The sequence below is a fragment of the Protopterus annectens genome, chromosome 6.part0, assembly GCF_019279795.1.
Source record: "Protopterus annectens isolate FY-2018-M chromosome 6.part0, PAN1.0, whole genome shotgun sequence".
In the NCBI taxonomy this organism is placed as follows: Eukaryota; Metazoa; Chordata; order Ceratodontiformes; family Protopteridae; genus Protopterus; species Protopterus annectens.
The window spans coordinates 1200543373-1200567222 of record NC_056737.1 but is presented as its reverse complement, the minus strand read 5'-3'; the positions used below and the strand labels follow the sequence as shown (position 1 = coordinate 1200567222).

At 42.2% G+C, this 23850-nt stretch overlaps 1 protein-coding gene across 5 annotated transcripts in view; it reads right to left on the bottom strand.

Annotated features, from left to right (window-relative positions):
- The window catches only part of LOC122804756 (sodium channel protein type 2 subunit alpha-like), a 2239151-nt gene that overhangs the window by 950099 nt on the left and 1265202 nt on the right, over positions 1 to 23850 (bottom strand). For all 5 annotated transcript variants that reach the window (XM_044074821.1, XM_044074820.1, XM_044074819.1 and 2 more), the window contains exons 13-14: positions 18378 to 18725; positions 6824 to 6956 (exon numbers count right to left, since the gene is read on the bottom strand). In XM_044074821.1, the coding sequence (XP_043930756.1) occupies positions 6824 to 6956; positions 18378 to 18725 (481 nt within the window). The remainder of the gene's footprint in view (positions 1 to 6823; positions 6957 to 18377; positions 18726 to 23850) is intronic.

The window sequence follows — 23850 nt, the reverse complement described above, 5'->3', positions numbered from 1 at the left end:
TGCAAAGGTTTGTAAGACGTATCATGTGATCCAGTGGGTGATCGACCATTGTGTTGAAAGGAGCCACTGTAGTATTCTCATGTGCAACCTCGCCAGTGGTACTAGAGTAATGGCAGCTGACAAGGAGCCTAAGAGTTGCAATACAAGGCTTGCTGGTACATAGGTGTGTGGAAGGAGGGCTTGGATTTGGTGTCTTATTTTCAAACGCCTGTGAGGAGGGATGGAAGGTTAACAGGATATTGTGTCGAAGACTGCTCCAATTAATTCCTGTGTTTTGTTGGGGGCATTTGAGATTTGTCCTTGTTGACTGTAATCCCCAAATGGAGAGCAATGCCTTGAGTGTAAGAGAGGCTGCAGATTAGAAGATTCCTGGTCAGGGCAGTAAGGAGCCAATCGTCTAGATATGGAAACACCTGGAATCCTTGTAGTCAAAGATGAGCTACTACAACTATCATACATTTGGTGAACATTCAGGGAGGGGGTTGTTGAGAGACCGAAGAGTGGTGCCCTGAACTGGTAGTGACTGGCTCCCAGCCAGAAGCGGAGAAACCTCGGGGAGCGGTGATCCTTCTTTATGTGGTAATATGCATCCTGGAGGTCTATAAAGCACATCCAGTTGTCCCTCCCTAGGAAGGGGAGAGTGGACTGTGCCATGACCATCTGGAATTTTTGAGGTTTGATAAATTTGTTCAATAGGCTGAGATCCAGGATTGGTCTCCAGTCCCCTCTCTTTTTTGGCACTAAAAAAAACCTTGAGTAAAACCCGGATCCTCTCTGGTCTGGTGGGACTGGTTGGATGACTTTTTTCTTAGCAGCTTTTCTATTTCTAAGGCTGCTACTTTCCTCTGATTGGGTGGCACATTGGGATTCATTTGACGGGTCTGGGAGTTAAATTGAATGGTATCTGGTAGTCTCTGGATATTATTCTCTGCACCCAAACATCAGTAGTAATAGGTTGCCAGGCTGGTACGTGCACAGAAAAATTACCCCCGACTGCTTCCAGAGGAAAGCAATCGGGCTACTGCTCAAGAGCGCTGGTAGGGTCAGCCAGAGAAGGAATCTCTAGCACCCTGGTTACACAGGCCCCCTCTACCCCGAAAGGGGTGACATCCAGATGAGTTGCCCCCTCTGCGCCGGGGGGATTGCTCACCACAAGTGTCATGAAAAGATCCTTGGGATTTTCTGAAACACATTTTTCCTCCCTTCTGGTTCCTGGAGTAGGACCTCTGGGGGTGGAAAAGCATATGCACACAGCAGACAAGGTCTTTCCATCTTTCTCACTTCGTGCTAGTGTGTCTCGTACTTTGGGACCAAAAGTGCAGATTCGTCGACAGGCGCTTCGACGAAGGAAGATTTAAAGGGGTCTGCAAAATCACACAACTGCATCCAAGCATGACATCTCATGACAATGCCTGATGTGGCAGCTCGAGCTGCCCCCTCGGTGGTGTGAGATATCAAATGCATCGAGGAGTTTGAGGGTAGCTATCTGCGAGGCGACAGTGTCACGCACCTCTTCAAGTAGTACCCTCTCTTTGGAGGCAAGTAAAGTGTGCCAGATAGTTCAGCAACAAAATTGCAAAGGTCGCTGAAGCATAGGTCCACTTCCCTAGTCTGTCCATGGCCCAAGACTCCCTGTTCGGAGGATGGACAGTGGAACTATCTTCTGCCAGCTCCCTCTTGGTGGCCGCCATGACCATGGAATCAACCGTCAACTGCTTGGACCAGTGGGGCTGGTCTTCAGGTGTGGATAGAATTTTGTCAGGCCTCCAGGGGACAGGTTCTACATTGTCTGGGGCCTTCCAGTACGCTCAGCTTAACAAGCTCATCTGCAGGTAGGGTCACCCAGGAAGTAGATGACTGGGCAAGGAAGGCCTGCAAAAACAGTGATTCCTCAGAAGAAGGGTTAGAGGACTTCTACTCACCCAGCTGCGTGAGGATTTTGAGAATGTCTCTATGTGAGACGTCGTCTGGGGAGACTGTGGGGACACTTCTCCCTCATCACAATCGGTGTCTTCAGTGATAGATTCCTCAGGGGAATCAAGGTGCTTCCTCTTGCACCAGTGGGATCTTCTGAGGAGGACTCCGGAGAAAGGTTTCTCTTTAAAGGGAGGTCTTGCAGCTGCCATGCCCGGGATCCCGAAGTAAGAGGTTGGGACAGCTGCATGCTGGGGGGGGGGGGTTCTGATGCTGATGTCAGTGATGCTGACTGTGAGCCTGTGGAGGCAAGAACCCTCTCCATCACCTGGAAAGCAGGCCCGCCCAAGGAGGAATGGAAGCCCGGAACCGAGAAGGACAACCTCGGAACCGGGGTCACACCACACCCTGAGGAGCCCACCTCCAGGTGAGGAGCTATGAGAGGACTGGAAGCCATCAGAGCCATGGACATAGATGGCACCACTGAAAAAATAGGCGCCGGGCTAGGTACTAAGGTAACGACAGTCCAAACACTGCTCTGAGAGTGCACCAGCTCCAATGGAGCCGGTACAGCAAGGGTGGTCTGTGCCGACAGGGAAAAATCCGCAGTCGGAGCCGAGACAGGATGCACCAGGGTGGACATTGGTACCGAGATCTCCGGGGCCTAGGTAAAGGCAGGAAGAGGAAAACAGGAGAATATGCTGTGAAGGATTCCGAGCCATAGGGGATGGAATGTCCAGCTTGAGTGGGCAATCCCCTAGCTGCTAGAAGCTGGTCCACAACCCGCACTACATCTAGTTCAGAAAGGCTCCTGGTAGATCTAAAGGAGGCTGCTGAAGGAGAATCAGGTCTGTCAAGAAAGGGGCTAAAGCGATGCCCCAAAAAAGGGTTGTACATTGGAGAGTATCTGGTTCTTGGGAAATATTCGACTTTAGGAGCCGAGGTCATAATCTGTGGAGCCGAAGAAGCTATCGGCACCGTGGCCAGGGATGGTGCCGAAGCAGGTATAGTCGAGGAAGCCAATGTAAGAACCAAGGATAGCACCAAAGCTGGTGCCGAGGCTAGAACCAGAATAGAAGTCAACATCAGAGACAGCACCGAGAAAGAAGACACAGGGCCTGGTGCCGAAGAGGTCTGCACCGAGGGCACCAGAGAAGCACGGAGCTGACTCAGTTCCACAACTGACGGAGCTGTAGGGGCAGACTGACTCCATTTTTCCTTGTGTTTTTTGGTCTTTGGAGGCGGTGAAACCTGCGACCCAGTAGGAGCCTCCAAAAAAGGTGTTTTGATTAAACCTTTCAAAATAAGCTTATTTTTATGCTCTGCTAGTATACAATTGCTAAAACTAGCACAAATGTCACAATCAGCTTTAATATGGTCCACGCCCAAACAGTAAATGCATCGAGCGTGGCCATTCGAGTTGGGCATCTTATGCCCACACTTGTCACACTGTTTAAACCCCAACTTAACTTTGGCAACCAGGGGGAATCCCAAAGGAAACAACAATAAGAAGGAAGAAAAAAAGGGAGAGAATACCAACGATGGTATTTAAAAAATACCACAAGTGGTAAAGAAAGGCCTACCAAAGGTAGGAGAGAGGGACAGTACCAATGATGGTAGAGATTTAGTTACCAAAGGTAAAGGGTAGGAAATAGAAGTAGATTATAGGCGATGGTAAGAAAAGGCTAAACTGACTAAAAAACAAAGTTTGAAGAGAAACTACACCAAAAAATACAAATTTCCACTTAACTTTGAGAGAGATGGCTAGGCACGTCTGACGAGAAACGTGGCAAATGAGATCTGGTGTATCTTTGAGAGGGGCATTATGGGTAGGTCTTAGCTGAGAGTTTTTAGCTGGCGTGAGCTTGGAAAAGGCCGTGTCAGTTCCGAGGACAGAACCAAAGTCCTAACAGTAAGGAATGAATGAAGATTTACAACATCAGATTATCATTTATCAACAGAATAAAAGCGACTTAGAGCAACTAAGATTTCTGTTTCTTGAACTTACCAGACTTGGCAGTAGTGGCCGCGTGAAAAGTTTTAGTATCCAGCTACTACTGCTAAGCTCAAATGTCAGAGCTGGAAAACTGTATATTGTGTTAAGGAAATATCAGTGCTGCCCATGGTGTATGCCAACTGCAGACGGCAGACATATCTGGTTCAGTGCACCCACAGCGAGAAGAACTTAAAGCAACATAAGCATCACTGTTGTGGGTGTATCACTCTTTCATTTTCCATTCTGTCTGGAAATGCCTGACCTCAAAATGACACTTGTTCAAAGTACGTTCCAGATATCTGTGCCACAACACATGCCTCAACTTTTTTTAGAAAATGGACACAAGATAAAAAAATGAATCTCTAACATGGTATTCATGTACAAGGACAGACTAACAGAAAAGGCCTGCACCTTCATAGCAGCATATCAAACCACCAGGAAGCACAGATGGAAAATAACACAACAAATGACAGGCATCTTGCTTACCCTCCCTAAATGGATTTAAAAATCAGTGATTAGTAAGCTGAAGAAAAAATAGAAAGAAACAGAGCTAAAGTAAATAAATGCAACAATAGTATTAACAAGGACCTTCCATTCTCTTTCTTCTCATTAACTGAGGATCATAGAAAGCCACAGTTAGCAAAGGTAGAAACAATACATAAATAAAACAAAACTAAACAAAGTAACTGCAACAGCATTTTCAAGGATCTCTGGATGTCTACTTGCATCTCACATGCATGGGTACATGTTACTATTTGTATATGTGCAAGAGAGTATCCCTGTCCGTTTCTATCTGTTTTTGTGTGCATATATGTAAGGACGTGTGTGTGTGTGTGTGTGTGTGTGTGTGTGTGTGTGTGTGTGTGTGTGTTCACAACTTAATTTACATATCCTACACTAACTTTGAAACATTAGGTGGGGAGTGTGAGTGGGGGAATGCTGCATGTTTGGTTAACTACTGCTTTGGCTGACAGCCAGAAATGCAGGATTGCTTCTTCGAATGCCCTGTTCATTAAACTGATATTTTGTTAGATGTTTGCTTTGTAGAAAATGGTAAGTGTAATGTATACTAAGTGTGTGTGGGTGTAGGTGTGCGCACGCACGTGTGCGTGCATGTGTGTGTGTGTGTGTGTGTGTGTGTGTGTGTGTGTGTGTGTGTGTGTGTGCATGTGTGTGCGTGTGTGTGTGTGTGTGTGTGTGTGTGTGTGTGTGTGTGTGTGTGTGTGTGTGTGTGTGTGTGTGTGTGCAAGCATGTGTGTGCGTGTGTGACGGTGCATGTGTTTCTGCGGGTCTACTTTCAAATCCTAACTCCCAGATGACTGACTTTCATAATCCTGAGACGAAAATCATGAAACAGCAGAAACTTGAATGTCAGATGTTTACCAAGTTAAGTCAACACTTGCTGAAAAGTAAAAGGAACTTATGCCAAGGTAAGTAATCCCCCAAGTGGGGGACTATGCCCCTCAGCCCCCCATGTGGTGGCTGCGTCCCACATATCTCCCCTAAATATATATACCAACTCCAGGCTAGCACTACAGTGGAGAAACGGCAATCTCCCTGTGAGTTCTGTTTACTGTTTGGCAAGTGTTGACTTACCCTGGTAAACATCCGACATTCAGGTTTCTGTGGTTTCCCGATTTTTGTTTCGGAATATGAAAGTTGATCATTTGGGAGTCAGGATTTGAAAGTAGATCCGTGTGTGTACGTGTGTGTGTGTGTGTGTGTGTGTGTGTGTGTGTGTGTGTGTGTGTGTGTGTGTGTGCACGCGCATCTGGTGAGTGTCTCTTATGAAGTGGTAGTGTTATGAGAACAGCTTTTACAAAAACCCTTTCCCATAACACTTCTAATATTCAGAAAAAGTTTAGCTGAATGTGGACAATTTATGGCCAGTTCATCAGAAAAGAAAATGTGTTTCCTTTTTCGATGTACTGAGTGTCAAAGTGAATTGTTTTTCAGCACAATGAATGTTCAACATATTGTGGTCTTTGTTTTGTATGTTGACCATTCTTTATATAATCAGGCAGGAACTATTTTACATTAAAGATGTAACAGAAATATATAAATGTATGAATAGTAAAACAAATACAAAGAATTTAACACACAGCTCACTTTAAAAGTGCAGTAATGCTCACTAGGGTGGGTGTTACAGGGAAATAACAGATGGGCCTCACAACATTCCTGGACAGTCTGTTATTTCCTGTAATGCCCACCCTGTCTGCTATTACTGCTTCCATAACAGTTCACCAGAAATACAACCTCTGAATTGAATACTAAGACCTGTTACATCATACAGATATTTCACACATAACCCAATATTGAGAAATTTGATAAATAAAACATCTGACAACACAACAGTAATGTGTAAAGTACAGTAGTGAAATGTCATTGATTGTTAAGCTTTTTATCACCCATTTGTTTCATTACCAAATGCTAATAGTTTCTTGCTAATTCCTTGAATGTTTTTTTTTTGCAGAAACCTACTTTTGATAGTGGATGCAGTAAACTGTAATGCAATACAGTTATGTGCAGACATACGCATAATGAATTAGCAAAGTTAGTACTTGTTATGATAAGCAATGCACTCTAACTATGGATGATTTCAGATATACTGAATGTTGAGAGCAAGTGCTGTTCTTATTAAATAAATAGCATTATTTTTTGATGTTTAAACACTGGACACTTTCACTTGATACTTGCTGTTAATATCCACTCTTAGCAGACTTGCCAACTTCAACATTTTTGCTGAAATAGCAGAAAGAGAAATATCTCCGTAGAACTGCATAACTTCAATACTGCTGATTATGGTGTTGACTAAACCTCCTGTTTGGAAATTAATTTGTTCCATCTTGTTTTTGGAATCAAGATGACCATGCAGTAAGATGCAAATATAAGTACACCATGGCACAGCCCTACCTTCCATCGTGTTTGTCAAGATACTGGCTACACTCATGGCTCTTTGTCTGTGACTATTATCTTCAAGTAGATCCATGGAGACCTGGAATGATCCTTTCCTTTTTTTCTTTATCTCCGTTTCTGTGGTTGTGGCCTGCAAATAAAGTACAGGGCAAATTATTATAAATTACTAGATCAAACTGGAGACAATGCACCATCTAATACATATTTGTATCTATTTACCTATACTTATCTAGATAAACCATGGAAAATTGTGCATCTTGAGCAATAAAGTTGCCCTTAAAAATCAAGAAAAAAGAACCACATATGGTAACAAGCTTAGCTAGTACGTCAGTTTAATTACTAAAATATATCAAATTCATGACTGCTTTTGTCCTTGACTGAGCTTCATTAGATCTAACTCCATTTTATATGACATGCAGTATTTATATACTTTAATGGGTCCTTGACAGAAAACGGAATGTCCACAAGAGCAAATGTTGAAACACCAGACCCACATCACAGAAAACACAAACACTCGAACATTATGAGCTGTCACTATGCAGGATCACACTACCATGGGGATTGGGGGTTTGCCCCTATTTCTAATGTAGTTTTACCTCAGAGTTTGTATGTATATATATATATATATATATATATATATATATATATATATATATATATATATATGGGTCTATGTCAGATGATCGAACTTTCAAACGTCCAACTTTCATATGGCCAAGACCATATGATTGAACTTTTGAACGTTCGAACATCTAATAAAAAGTTTAAAAAAAGAGAAAAAATTACCTGAATGGTCCGCACCCCTTGCTATTTATATATATACCAACTCTGAGACTGCACTACAGTGTGGATAAGGGAAATCTTCCCATTCCGCTCTGTATGGAGATCTCCGTTAGGAACGTTCGAACTTTCAAAGGTTCAGTCATATGGTCTCGGCCATATGAAAGTCAAACTTTTGAAAGTTCAATCACATGAAGTGGACCCATATATCTAAATATATATCTATATATATATATATATATATATATATATATATATATATACACATGCATACATATGGGTCTACTTTCTTTAAACAAAATTACGTTTAACCGAACTTGACTTACCCTGACGATGCATTCTACTGAAAGCACAGACTGCCAAAATCCTTTCATTGTGAAAGGAACCACATGGCCACCATGGGAATTAACCTAAACAGACCAAATGTAAACTCACCAAAGTGGGGGGCTTTGCCTCCATGCAACCCACTCCCCCTATTTAAATATAACAACTCTGAGATTGCACTACACTGAAGAGAGGGCAAAGTTCACCATGGGGGCCAAGTGGTTCTTTTCACAGGGAAAGGATTTCTACAGTCCGTGTGTTCGTTGGAATGCAACTTCAGAGAAGTGGGGTCAGGTAAGTCAAATTCGGTTAAACGTAAGTTTGTTTAAAGACAGAGACCCACACACACACACACACGCACGCACGCACACACACACACACACACACACACACATATATATATATATATATATATATATATATATATTTGACAGAGATATGAGGAGAGCACGGGAGCTTGCCCCCTTAAAAAACAGAAGGTTTTGTGATCCTAACACTGAATTCAAATTTCCAGATTTTCGGTGATATGGGTTTGGTGTTTCAACGTTCGATCTTGTGAAGGTTCAATCTTCTGTCAGGGATCCTCTTTAACACATAGTTCATTGTCAATTTGCTCAAGTTGGGGTCATAAATGTAAACCATAAGTTACATGTCTAAGCTATAATGGAATGGGTCTCATCTTTCACACCTCTTCTACATATCTGCTCCTACTGGTAGCTAACTGGTTCTAGTTTATGTGCTGTATTTCTACCCTGTGTAGCTACTGCCTAACATTACAAACATTTCATATAAACCTTATCACTATGTACATCCACTTATACTTCATCTTATCTTTGCAGTGATAAGGTGGTGCAATTGTCATAATTCATATGGACAACAAGTACTAACAAATATGTTTCAACCAGTCAGATTACAATCCTTAAGTATTATAGTGTAGTAACTGCAGCTAGTTAGCACCATGCTGGAAACTATCCACCTGACCCGATGAGTAGGAGCACCTATGGTGTATCTCTTACATCAAACAACATACCACCTTTTCTATAAAAAATATATACAGTATCTAGTGATACATGCTGTGAAGGCTGCCAGCCTAGCCAGATAGAATTGTGCAGATAATTCTATCATTTGTAAATATGAATGTTGAATTACAGACTTGTTTTCTTAAATGAAAGAATATGCTGTGAAATGCTGAACTTAAAAACATGTAACAACAGTGCCCTCTGCTGTAAAGTAAGCTAAGACAAGCATTTTCTGCCTGTCCTTTGAAGTTAAAGATTCTGAGTAATTCCGTCTGGTCTAGCACTTTTTAACTTAAGGAATAATTACTAGAGTTTACATGTGGAATGTCTTTTATTGATGTAGTTTCCTGCAGGTGCAAGCTAACAATTATGTAGTATCTGTTAGCCTGGGAACACCAGGAAAGTGAAAGAATGATATAATGTTTATCAGAACTGCAATGCAATTTAAACAGAGAGAATCAGACGGCATTAAGCATTTTGTCTTGATCATCCAACTCATAGCACTGCCTCTTGCTCACATGTAAGTTATGTTAGACTTCTGTTTTCTTTTAGAGATAGTTAGAAACTAGAGATATTAGACTAAGTGTTTTTCTGTGATGCCAGAACTGTACTACTGAATTATTTTAAGTATTTCTGTGTGATCTCTGAACTTTTGACTAGAACTGTGTAGTAGAAAGTATTGTCTTGTGGTTTTAATTATTTATTATTAAATATTTTAAAACCTTTTAACTGCGGCTGGTTTGTGTAGAGATAAGTTGAGCTCTAGAGTACATTGCATATTTATAGAGTTTACTGTCCAAGTCATTCCAATTGGATAATAATATTGCACAGTAATAATTGGACACCCTTTTAAGGGCCTTTGGGTAGCTGATAATATTAGCTGAGTCTTGGCAAGTGATTACTACCGTATAGTCTGGGTAAAAGGGACACAGCTGGAGAACCTGTGCCAACCCTTCCCAGTAGTGTCTGTGTGGTTGTATAAACTCTTATCTCGAAGTGTGTATGTGTCAGCTGCTTGGGCAGGGACACGAAGCACTGGTCAGACAAAGAGGGTGCTGGAGGTTTTAGCTTGCCCAGCTAGTCTGAGATCTGGACCCTATAATTGTGCCAGTGGGGAGTCTTAGTGGGGACCTGGAGAGCAAGGCAGCGACCAGCCCTGGACTGACTGTGATCTCTGTGTGCGCTTAAGGAAAATTGCACTTTACTGTGTGTATTTGTTATCCTTTCCTCATATATGAGACGCCCTCTCTGGTGTTAATAGTGAGGATTGAGGCTCCTTGATTGCTGGGCCAGGGCACAGGCATCACACATGCACCACCCATTCATGAAAAAAAACAAAATAATACAGCTATCTAGTGATAATAAGAAGTTATGTACCTACCATAACGTTCCATGTTAGTTGTCTTCTCTCGCCTTCTTTCTTGCTGGATGGGTTCGGAGCCGATCCTCGGCTCCGACTCGGCACTTGCTAAGCTCAAGAGCTAATTTTACCAGCTCGAGGCAACCCTATATCCCATGATGCAAGGCAGAGACTACCCAGATCTCGTTTGGTAGCTAAGGAAATTAGGAATATATTCTTCCAACTGTAAAGGAGGAAGAAAAGTAACAATACTAAAAATGACAATCATAATCATCATAATCCTCTGAAAAGGATCAACCTAATCTAGTGACACTAGAAGCTGATTAGCTAGAAAAAAGGATAAAGCCTCTTAATAGAAGAGGCATAATCTTCTCGGTCTGACCAGGCTAGGTGGATGGAGGGCAGGACGCAAGAAAGAAGGCGAGAGAAGACAACTAACATGTAACGTTATGGTAGGTACATAACTTCTTAATGTTTAGTTGTCAATCTTGCCTTCATTCTTGCTGGATGGGACCGCGTCCCTAGCACCTCTATCCTGGGTGGCTCAATGGAACAGACTCTTGAGAATGGTGGAACCAAAATTCGCTCTGTCTCTGGAGGCCAAGTCTAATTTGTAATGTGAAACAAAGGTATGAGGAGAGGCCCATGTGGCTGCTGCACAAATAGTGTCTATTGGAAGTCTAGCCTGAAAGGCTGTAGATGTAGCTAGAGCTCTGGTAGAATGGGCTTTTGGCCTAGAAATCAACTCTTTGCCTCTGAGCTGATAAATGTAAGTAATCACAGAAGACAGCCATCTAGATAAAGTCACCTTGGAAACTGGAAGGCCTTTCCTGTTCTCTGCATAGGATAGAAACAGTTGATCAGATTTCCTAAAATGTTTAGTTTTGTCTAGATAATATCTGAGCTGGCAGTGAACATCAAGACAATGTAATTTTTGTTCCACTCTATCAGAATAATTTGGGAAAAACACTGGAAGATCAATGGATTGATTTAGGTTCATCTGCGATGCCACTTTGGGTAAGAAAGATGGATTAGTCCTTAGAGATACCCTGTCTTTGTGGAAAATTAAGTAGGGAGGATGAATGCAGAGAGCATAAAGCTCAGATACTCTCCTGGCAGAAGTAATGGCGACTAGAAAGAGTGTCTTCCAAGAAAGAAATTTCAACGAACAGGCAGCCGCAGGTTCGAAAGGGGGGAGAATCAACAATATTAAAATTAAATTTAGATCCCACTGTGGTGGGGGGTCTCTAATCGGAGGTTTAAGTAAAAAGATACCTCGAAGAAATGCCTTGCAAAGTTTATGTGACATAATGTTGTGGTCCAAAAGGCCTATATGAAAATTCAAAATGGCTGCCAGCTGAACTTTTACTGTGGAGGAAGAGGATCCTGAATGAAAAATCTCAGCTAGGAAGTCCAAGACCGAATGAATCGGAGCAGTATAGGGGTCTATGTTCCTAGCTTTTGCCCAGAAGGAGAAACGTTGCCATTTACTAGTGTAAATCCTTCTGGTAGAGGATTTTAGGGAAGCTACTATGATATCCCGGACGGGATTAGAAATCATAGGAAGCCTGGCTAAGGATGGAAGTGGAGCAACCAAGCAGTGAGGTTGAGAGAAGGTATGGACTGGTGCAGCTGCCCCGACTGGTGGGTCAGAAGATCTGGAACCGGGTCCAGATGCCATGGCTGTACCAAGAGATAATGATGTAGGAACGGAAACCATATCTGTCGAGGCCAATAAGGGGCAATGAGAATCAACTTGGCTCTCAAGGCGGTTGCTTTCTGAATTACTTGAGGTATCGCGGAAAGGGGGGAAAGGCATAAAGAAGTCCCAGGGGCCAATCTTGGGTTAGAGCGTCTCTGGGGGGATGGCCTGGAAGGGGGAAGAGAGAGAAGAAGTCTGGGCATTTTCTGTTTTGAGGTGTAGCAAAAAGGTCGCAGCAAGGAAGGCCCCACTCTTGAAAAATCTCTTCCGTCACTGATTGTTTGAGAGACCACTCGTGAGGCATGAGAATAGCTCTGCTCAACCTGTCCGCTATGATGTTGGATTTCCCGGGGATATGCGTTGCTATCAGAAACCGCTGAGAAGAGATTGCCCATTCCCAAAGTCTGACAGCCTCTCGACACAGTGGATAGGACTTGGTTCCGCCCTGTTTGTTGAGATACCACACTACGGACATATTGTCCATTTGGACTGCAATAGTTCCCAGGGGAAGAGAGTCGTTGAGGGCTTGCAACGTTAAAAGCACTGCTCTCATCTCTAGGACATTTATGTGCAGATGGTATTCGTAAGGTTGCCAAGTGCCATGGACCATCCTGCCCTGATAATGCCCCCCCCACCCTATCAGGGAGGCGTCCGATGTAACCATGGCGACCGGGGCAGGAGGAACAAAGGGTCTGCCCTGATGGACTTGAGGGGAAGATATCCATCAGGTCAGATGCCTTTTGCAAGTTGGAGTGATTATGATCCTGTGATGCATGGGTAGTTGTTGAAAGGACCATTGGGTGAATAGCATCCATTGTAGAAGATGCATGTAAAAACGGGCGAAGGGAAGAAGTGTTATGGCGGCCGCCATAAGACCCAATACTTTCAGAGCTAATCTGGCCTGAATTTTGTAGCTGAGAAGAATCACCTGGACGTGACTTTGAATGTCCAAGATCCTTTGGTCTGTTAACTTTGCTGAAAGTTGTACGGTGTCCAATTTTGCACCTATAAAAGTAATAGATTGACAAGGCGACAAGGCAGATTTTCCGAAATTTATAGAAATCCCTAGCCCTCTGCAAATGTGAATGGTGTAATCTCTGGCCTGGAGAAGTTGATGCCTGGTGGTGGCAGTGAGGAGCCAGTCGTCTAGATATGGAAACACCTGGAATCCTTGATGTCTCAGGTGAGCCGTAACTGCTGCCATATATTTGGTGAACACTCTGGGGGCTGTAGTGAGTCCAAAGGGCAGGGCCCTAAATTGGAAGTGACTGGTCCCCAGCCGAAAGCGGAGAAATCTTCTGAAGTGCCTGTGAATTTTTATGTGATAGTACGCATCCTGAATATCTACCGAGCACATCCAATTGTCCTTGCCCAGAAAGGGTAGAATGGACTGAAGCGTGACCATCCGGAATCTTGTTTTCTTTACAAACTTGTTTAGTTTGCTCAAATCTAATATTGGTCTCCAGTCCCCTGTCTTTTTTGGAACTAAAAAGAACCTTGAGTAGATTCTAGATCCTATTTGGTCTGCTGGGACTGGCTGGATGACTCTTTTTGCTAGCAGTCTTGATATCTCTGGTACTACTAGTTCCCTTAGACCGGGTGGAACGTCTGGAAGGGTTCCCTTTTGCTGAATTGGGGTTTGAATAAAGGTAATTTTGTAACCCTCAGATATAATCGACTGTACCCATTTGTCTTGAGAAAGGGAAAGCCAGGCTATTGGGTACAGCGATAATCTTCCCCCGACTGCCTCCGAAGGTGGACAATCAGGTAACATCTCAGGGATGCTGGAAGGGTTTGTCAGAAAGAGGCTCTCTGCTACCCTGATTCTGCGGACCCCCTCTGCCCCTAGGGCGGCGTCTGTTGTTGTTACCCCCTCTGCCTCTGGGGGTAAACTGACCTCGTGCATCAGGCTTGAATCTTTGAGATTTGCGGAACCACATTTTCCCTCCCTTCTGACCTTTTGGGTAAGGTCTTGAAGGGGTGGAGAAACGGACTCCTATGGCAGAAAGAGTCTTGCCATCTTGTTCGCATCTAGTCAAAGTGTCTTTCACTTGAGGTCCGAACAAGGTCGAACCATCAAAAGGGGAGTTTGTGAAGGACGCCTTGAAGGGGTCTGCAAAATTACAAAGCCGCATCCAGGACTGATGCCTTAAAGCCACTCCTGTGCCTGCTGCCCTACTCGCTCCATCGGCTGCATAAGAAATGAGCCGCATGGAGGAGTTAACAATGGAGTTAAGGATTCCTAGCTGTGAGCTAATCTTATCCTGAGACCCAGCAGCTGACGGATCCTGTAAAACTTCTCCCAACTCTTTAAGAACATCTCTTTGAAGGCGGGTGAAGTGACACAAGTAGTTCAGCGATCGCATGGCAAAGGTCGCTAAAGAAAAAATCCGCTTGCCGTACCTGTCCATAGTCCTAGAATCCTTGTTAGGAGGATGGACAGGTACTGAAGGATCAGCTAGTTCCTTCTTGGTGGCTGCAGCCACCACCATGGCATCAACCGGGACACCTTTTGTCAAATATTGTCTATCTGGTGGGGCCGTAATAAATTTAGAAGGCCTCCTAGGAATAGGTTCCACAGAATCCGGGGCCATCCACTCCTTCCGAGCCTCTACATCCATAAGAGGGTCGAAAGGCGGAGACACCCAGGAGGTGGAGGGTTGAGATCCGAATGCCTCCAGGTATACTGACTCGTCCTCGGAAGGATTAAGGGAAGGCCAGTTCCCCCTCTGCTTAAGGAGTTCAAGGATGTCCTCAGAGGAGGACCTTGGGGATCCCTCCGACTCATCCAAGTCAGTATCAGATGTAATAGACTCGGGGGGAGTCTAGATGTTTCCTCTTACATGTCCTCTTATGCGGAGGTTCACCTGACTGATAAGGAGAAGCCTCGGAAGAGGAAGATATTCCCAATGGGGAAACCTGAGGCGTTGGATCTCTGGGTCCGGGAGCAAGAGAGTGGGAAGAGATGTCAGCAGGCACTGTAGTGGGAGGAGCTGATGGAACTGACCGTTGACTATGCCTAGGGGCTAGTACACACCTCATCACCTCGAAGGCTCCCCCATCAGAGAGACCAGAAGGTTCCTGCTCCGAAGAGATAGGAACTCCAGACCTCACCGAGAGGGAAGGCTCCGAGGCAGATGTCGGGGCTGAGCTCACCAATGCCGAAGGCCCGAGAGGGAGAACGGGGTCAGACAAGGGTCCGATGCCACTCGCCCCCTCGGAGCTGACGAGAGAGACCAGACGCCCGGATCCCTCCAATGAAGGCCTCAAGGAGGAAATCAGAGCAGAGGACGACAGAGTCAAAAGGGGTGGTATCGGCTCCGAAGCTACAACAGTCACGGCTCCGAGGAGCTCCGGCTCCGAGCCAAGAGAGTCGAAGGAGGAATGTTAGGTGGATGTGAAATAGCTACCGTCTGTTGAGACAGGCTATGGAGCATTTGGGCCAATGCCTGAGACTTTAATAGTCTACTCACCACTCTCTCGAGGTCGTGATTAGACAGCCTGGACGACCGAGAAGAAAGGCTCCTATGGCTCCGCTCCGAGAGCAAGGGTGATCTCGGAGCTGAACGTATCGATTCCAATGAGGGGGATCGAGATTTCTTTTTAGAGATAGGTGGAGCCGAAGGAACCGAGGATACGTCGGCTCTGGCCGGAGCCGACACTGAGTGTCCAGATCTGGCAGTATCGGCGCCAAATGGAGCCGATACTGTGACTTCTAGCATGGAAGGATCGGCTCCGGCTGGAGCCGATCTCGACACTAAAGAAGTTGAACCAGTAGCCGACGGCTTGGGACTTGCAGCTGAAGGCTTAACAGGTTTCGAGGGCTTCCCCAGAGCCGACTTAGTCAGGGAGCTCTCAGGCTTTAATAAGCCCCTCAATATTAACTTATTTCTGCGCTCCTGCAGGACTCTTGGGCTGAAGGCATGACAGATAGCACAAGAGTCCTGCAGGTGCAGAGGTCCCAGGCAGTAAACACAAGAAGTGTGACCGTCTGTCAGAGACATCTTCTGACAGCACGAGTCACACTTCTTGAAGCCTGAGACCTTTGTGTCCTTCAACATAGCTGTGTCGAGGGAACACAAGTTGACAGGAAAAACACAAACACACACACACAAATAACACCCAATCCAAAAATCTAAACTTAACAGGGATACAACACTCAAACAGACACAAAAATCCCTGACAGGAAAATTTAGGAAAGGGAAAGGCCTAAGGCCTAATCTAGGGAAGGGGATAAATAACCCGAAAAAAAGGGAACACTAACGGGAATAGGGTTAAAATAAACGTTAAAGTTCACAAAACTGCTAGGGTTATGAAAAATAAAAGGGATGAGACTAAAAGTCTTATTATAAGAAAAACTTACCTAGAGCTGGTAAAAGAGGCACCTCGTTAGCGAAGCGGCAAACGAGATCTGGGTAGTCTCTGCCTTGCATCATGGGATATAGGGTTGCCTCGAGCTGGTAAAATTAGCTCTCGAGCTTAGCAAGTGCCGAGTCGGAGCCGAGGATCGGCTCCGAACCCATCCAGCAAGAATGAAGGCGAGATTGACAACTTAACATCACGTATTACAAATGTGTAACAAGAGACCAGGAATGGCTCTGTTTGTGTTACGTCTAAGATAAAATACAACATTCTCTGGCAGTGAACTCTAGGTTTACATGTTAGATATAAAACTGCACATATGTTTAGCTATCATCTTCTAATTTATTATTTATTAACACACTTTCAGTTGCTGTCATCCCTAGTCTCATCAGCAGGTAGTCTCAAAAATGTCAGCAACTGCTGGGCTTTGGATTTCTAGACATCATGTCACATATTCTCATATTTTAAAGATTTCACTTTCACCTACCAATGAAATAAAGCATGGACAAGAAGGAACACCTGATCACCTGAGTACTATCTGCAAGCAGGCAACATAACATACATCAGCAGCCTGGAAGTCACCAGCCACTTGACCCAAATTTGTGGCATGACAGTGCACTATGTACCATGGGTGACATTCAGTGTAACATTCATCACAGATGACATTCAGTGTAACATGCATCACACATGACTTTCAGTGCAACAGTACATGGTGCATCCACCATCATGCGCAGTGCAATGCCAACAGAGTGGGTTATCCTTCTGAGAAGGTAGAACTGCATACAAATAATAACAAAAAGAAGATGCATCTATCTCCCAGTCAACCTGTATTTGTAATGACTGCTTACAGTATATCAGTTTGCAAAGAAAAAGGAAAGCTGTTAGACACTATGCATTTCAGTAGAGCTGCATAAATATTTAGAGACCATTTAAAAAAGATAAAAAAGATATTCATACACTTCCAATAGTATTAACAGAATGAGTCATTTCCTGGCACATTGCAGCTGCTGAGAACAGCACTTTTGGCTAACGTCAAAAACTGAAACAATATAAATTTCATCAACTCTAATCATACCCCAACTTAAGAATGGCATCTATTCCTGCCAAACTACTAGAAACCCAAAATACTTGGAGAAATCAAAATGAGAGAGACCATTTCCTGATACATGGTTTTAGTCTGACTGTACGACCAAATATAAGAAAGGGACCTGATAATTTTTCACATGATACACGTCTGATACTTCTGACAATCAGAATCACATTTATTGGCCATGTATGTATGCATGCATACAAGGAATTTGACTCTGGTTTCAGTGACTCTCCAAGTATGCATTACATAAACAACATACATACAGCTATTAAGAACAAGACAAACGACATACTTGCAACTAGTAAGATCAAGACAAAAAAGTAAATATACATATACGTATACATACAAGTAGGAGGTTTTAAAAATATTTATAGTGCCATTGACATTATAGTGGTAAAAACAGCTTGACATAGTTAGCACAAGGGTGAGGATCTGATTCAAGAAGCGCTTTAAATCCCTGCAGAAATGCATCCGCTAAATGGGTGGCTTCATAATAAACCCAAAAGACACATCTAAGATTAGCTTTCCACTGGAACCTGATCTACAAAGCCTGCACAAAACGTTCTTGCATGTATCACTGTATTATGTTTCAAACATGTATATTTTTGTTAAACCTCTAGTGGAAGGCATGACAAACATTCTGAAAAGTCAATCAATCAGTATCTGTTTATTTGCATTCATAAATGAACTAGTCTGAGCATTTAAGATATTTAGAAGATAAACTTCCAGTGGTACTGGATTTAGCCTAATGTATAGCAAAGTGTGTAAAAAGGACAACAATTTACAACTGCCTAGATTTTTAACTCCTTAATCATTATTATTACTATTAATATTATCAGATGACAACAAAGGCAAATGTCAGACAGTTTTACATTTCCCACAACATTAGAAATATCTGATATATGTATTATCACCTCAGGTAAATGAAGTCCAAGAGGCGATGTTGGAGTAGCTGGGCCTCCAACAAGTGAAACAACTCCATTACAGTCCACAGTACTATGCATCTTTCCATTCATTGGAAGAGGTGGAACGATCTTCGAAGATTTGCTTCCTTGACTGATGTTGCTACTTCGTCTCTCACCATGCTTATGTGGCAGGAACACTGAACCTCTCCTACTTTCACTATCTTCAAATGTGCTATGTTCATCGTCAGCAAAATCATTTTCTGATCCCACATCCTTGGCTCGACCTCGGAAGCTGAAGAGACTTGCCCTGCTATTTCGTCTTGGGGAAAATAGTGAACCACGAATGCTAAGTAATGACTGAAAAAAAAAAAAAAAAAGAAACGCTCAACATGGTATATGTGCTTGGTTTCCAGACAATTAGATAGTTATATGCATTTTAGTACATGCTTGTAGTACCAAAGTACAATTTTTTACTGACCATGTCCAAACGTACTTCTATAACCTAATGCACTCACAGGCTTCTGCTAAGCTGACACTCACTTGTGAGAATTATAGGGATTAATTACATAGCACGATATAGTTAAGACACAAAACCCTATAATTTTAGTAGAACCAGTCTGATGTAATTGGTTGCCTCCACATTTGCCCGTCAGTCTTTCTGGTGTTAGAGTCCAAGATGTAATTAAAAGGAGATGCCTTCCTAGGTGCAAGCTGCAAAGGGGAAAACTGAGTACCTTAAGTACCAGTGAATACCTTAAATGCATGCATAAAAACTCTATTCATACTTACAAATGGCCCCAATTTTGCCTCATATTTTGTCTCGTCCCTTGTAAAATTTCTGATTTTCTGGTATATCAGTGAGGGTTGTAGTCAGTCATTAATGCCAGTCACTCAAGTTTTATAGTTCCTTTTATTAAGACAATGCCATGTTGATACAAAGTCTATTGTTCTAGTACCTTTTGAAGGAAATTAGAGTAATAGTTAAAAAATGTTCCTTATTTTAAGTCTTTGTTCCTTTAGTATTTTTGGGTTTGTTCACGATTTTTGAGCAAAGAAAGTGAGACCTACGACTCTTGTTTAAAATGGAAATATACCTACTAGAAAACAATGGCAAAGTACTTTTAAGATCCAAGAATTCAGTTTCAGTACTTGAAGGAATAAAATACTTGTTGCCACCTCCACAAGTTAATAAAACAAACAAACAACTGAAGCAGTGAATGGTTAACAAACCAAAACCTCAAAAAATCTTGGCACCACTAAAATCTGGCAAAGTAATCCATGGAGCTGTTTTCTTCCAGTAAACCTTTTCCCTTTGTTTAAGATCAGCTAAAGTGTGTTAATTTTCCACAGCAAGTCAATTATGTAAAGAAATTAAGAGTAAAAACAATAAACAGTAATGACCGAGAATAGCCGGATGAGCACTTTTTCCTAGTGAATAAAGGCTTCTTCAGATCTAAAAGAAATTTGCTACGAGTATTTGCAGCATAATCTGAAAAAAACAATCATTTTTATCTGTTTATTTATATTTATTTGTATCTATAAACTGGAGAGAGACTCTCCCAGGAATGTGTTTATTCTTCAAATTATGGTACTGGGAATCAAGCAGTTAGACCTACAGTAATCATTAGGCCTGAAAATTTTTGACAGTGCAGACATTTTTCTCAACAACCACCCTCCTAAGCCCTTCTGGTGCAGACATAGTCCACAGTCACTGCCACAGAAAGCAGCAGTCTGTAAGCTTTTCCCAGATCTAAACTACAAATAGACTTAAAGCACCGGAATGTTTAGATAGCTAGTAAATGACCATCACCTTGCTCAGAATAATTTGATCCCTGCAAAAGTGCAGAATGTGCATGCAGCGGACCATGCTGAGGACACTGGTGAGGCAGGACTCATGATGGACTTCTCTAAACACAAGGATGTAACAGTCTATCTTCTAACATCAAGAAATCACCACATATGTATGTTTAAAAGCCTCAAAAGGGGAAAAAAACTCCCCCTGACATAGGGTTTCAAGATCATATTGCCCCAACTCACTGATCCCCTGCAGCATAATTTCTCAACCTACATGAAAGTGTTGCAACGTACAGTCTACAGATATTGTACAGGTTGTTCCCCCACCTTAAGTGACAACTCACACTTGTGAGATTTAATAATGACATTTAAGGTGATATAACACACTTTGATTTAATCTTTGTACACTTTGGCAGACCCTTTTGCAGAATTCATTCTCTCATACTTTTGTCAGGGACATATATTTTTTGGGTGATTGTAGAGATTACAACAACCTCCTTAGGTTGTGTGTCTTAATGTAAACAATCACTGTTTTTTTTGGTTCTGATCACAATGATCACCTGACTCATCATGGCAACTGGACTACTTTAGATTTAACAAATTGCTGGTCTTCTTTGAGTTGATAACACCAGGAACCTTTGCACCTGTCTTCTGTAGCTGCATTACTATAATTTTGCTGTCATAGTTATACACATTGTAATTAGTAGTAGAAGTTTAAATTCTAATGTAAAAGAGTAAGTAGCGTACTTCCTATAGGTATTTACTTCAATATATTGTAGATGCTATATTCATTCAATTAAGAAAAATACCCAGAGTTTACCATCACTGACTGTTTAATGATTTCTTAAGAATTAGAATAATCAGCTTGGCCAGCTCATCCAAATGTGGCTTGGCAATCTTAGTTTGTTCAGAGATCTGACAAATCAAGTCCACAACACTAATGACCACTGGTGATTACCAAAACTCTCGATTCCCACAGAAACCTATATCCGGGATAATATTTATGGACCAAATTATAATAATTTCATTTTTATCTTCCATTTCTGCTGCCTTTCATAACTATTTTCTCTTATTTTCTCTTGCTCTTGATGACCTCAACCCTGATGAATCAGTGGCCATTACAGGTGGTGACTTCAATGCTGAGACTCAATATGTGCCATTTCACTCAGTCTTCAGGTCAGAGTGATGTATTAAGACCCAAAGTTGGACATCATGAGCTATGATTACTCTAAATCTGTGGATGTCTGTAAAGTATTTCATCCAGATAAACTGGGGTACAGCATTTGTATTTCAAACTCCATCAGCAGCCTCTTCCAACAGACTCAATACATTCTAAGCTATATTTAAAACAAATGGTGACCACATATTTTGACATTTATAAACCAAGAGACAAATAATTTTCTGAAACAGATGATAAATAGCTATATTATACTGAACCTCATTCAGCTTAAATTTACTTGGCATAGAAGCCTCAAATACCAGTTAAGAATTTACTGGACTACAGACAAGACATCCCTCAATACAAAACAAGTATAACTAGAAATTTGGTGACAACATTAAGAAAAAAGCTTTTGAAGACTGACATAAAACTAGATTCAAGGAAAGAAACATACAGTTCTGTAAGTAAACTTAACCATAACTGTAGCTGTCCAAATGATCACTGCTACAGTAGCCATAGCTATATACGTTATATTGTCCCAAGGATAACAACCACCAAGCTTCAAAATCTACAGGTCACCTTCCATGTGCCCAAACCATTAGTTAGCTGGAGATGAGCTAACTAAAGCAAAGGTTTTGGTGCCAAGTCCTTCAGAGCTTTTATGCCAACAGAGACAGGGAGGCTGAGCCTAGAAAGGACAATGCTAGGAACAACAAAAAATAAATGTCCACAGCCTGGCATAAACAACAAACCAGAAAACAAAGGGGGTGGAGGGAGGGAGCAGCTACCGCAGCAGTAATCATACAAACATCTACTCTTATATACTTTACTTGTACAACTGTACTATGCTCATCACATTGATCACTGCTGCAGTAGCCTGACCTATATATATATATATATATACCCTAGCTTACTACATTTGGATATGAAATGAGAAGGGTCCAGATGCCCATGGAGAATGTCCCTAGCAGAGCCTTATCTAGACCTAGAGAAAGAATCAAGCTTATAGTACTTTATAAAAGTATGAACAGAGGACCAAGTTGCTGCTTCTAGAATACTTTTAAAATCCAATCCTTTTCAAAAAGCGATAGATGAAGCCAGAGCCCTGCCTGAGTGGGCTTTAACTCTGCTTGGAAAAGTTTTGTTGCAGTGAGTATAACAAAAAGTAATAGTCTTAGACAACCATTTGGAAATAAAGTACTTTGACACAGGCTGTCCCTTCCTCTTACATTTACAACAAATGAACAAGTGATCCAAAGGTCTAAATGGTTTAGTTCTGCCAGGATAGTACCTGATTTGTCTGTGGACATCCAAGGTATGGAAAATCCTTTCTCACTCAGTTTTAGGTTCAGGAAAGAAAACAAGGGAGATAGACAGTTTCACTAAATGTAAACTCAGAAACCAATGTAGGCATGAAAGAAAGATTAGTTCTCAAAGAAAGCTTTCTCTGTGGAAGAGCTTGCAACTAAGATATCCTTCTTGCAGAGATCTAAGCAATCAGTAAAACTGTTTTCTGTATTAAGAACCTGAAGTCAGACATGTTAGCTGGTTCAAATAGTGCAAGTGTTAGCTAATCTGACACAAAATTAAGATCACAAGGAGGGGCCACTGGTTTTCTTGGAGGCCTCTTATGGAAACAAATTCCAAAAACATTTTAAATGAGAATGGATTGAAAGAGAAGGACCATGTCCATACATACTGAAATGGCTGATAAATGAATCTTGATAGACGAGTAAGAAAGGCTATAAGATAGTAAATCTCACAAATACTGTAAAACTAGAGAGAAACTACTCCTGAATGTGTACTGGTTATGTTGTTGGCACCCACTAGTAAACATTTTCCATTTGCTAATATATGATATTTTGGTAGCAGGCTTTATTACCTTCATTAGTACCTGCTGCAGTACTCAGTAAATAGATGCCAAAGAGGAATTAAGACCCTATAATCCAGGCAGTCAACTGAAGTTGATTGGGGTCAGGGTGTATCAAACATTCCTTATCTTGTTTGAGTATATCCAGTCTGTGAGAAAGCTTGTGGTTAACTGCTGCTGGCCATTTCCAGACGAAAGGACTACCACTGTTGTCTGGGCCAGAAGGGAGTCACTACAATGATCATGGGGGATTCCTTCTGGATCTTCAGAAGTAACTTGGATATCAGTGGAAAGAGTGGAAAACCATACAGGAACATTCCTGTGCAAAGCAAAGAAAAGGCACCCATCTTCCAGGCCTTCTGGAATGGAGATCTACAACTGAATCTTGCCAACTGATTATTCAGAGAAGATTCAAAGAGATCTAATTAAGGAATTCCTCATAGATTAATCAAATCTTGGAAGACCCCGCAATCTATTTTCCATTTATAAGGGTCTGCCCTTGTCCTGCTCAGCTTGTCTGCCACACAGTTTTGTTCTGACAGAATGTAGGATGCCTGTGGAGTGAGATTACACTGTGAAGTTATATCCCAAGTTAACATAGCTAGTCTAGAAAGATATTACACCTGGTTCCCTCTTGCTTGTTGATGCACTACATCACT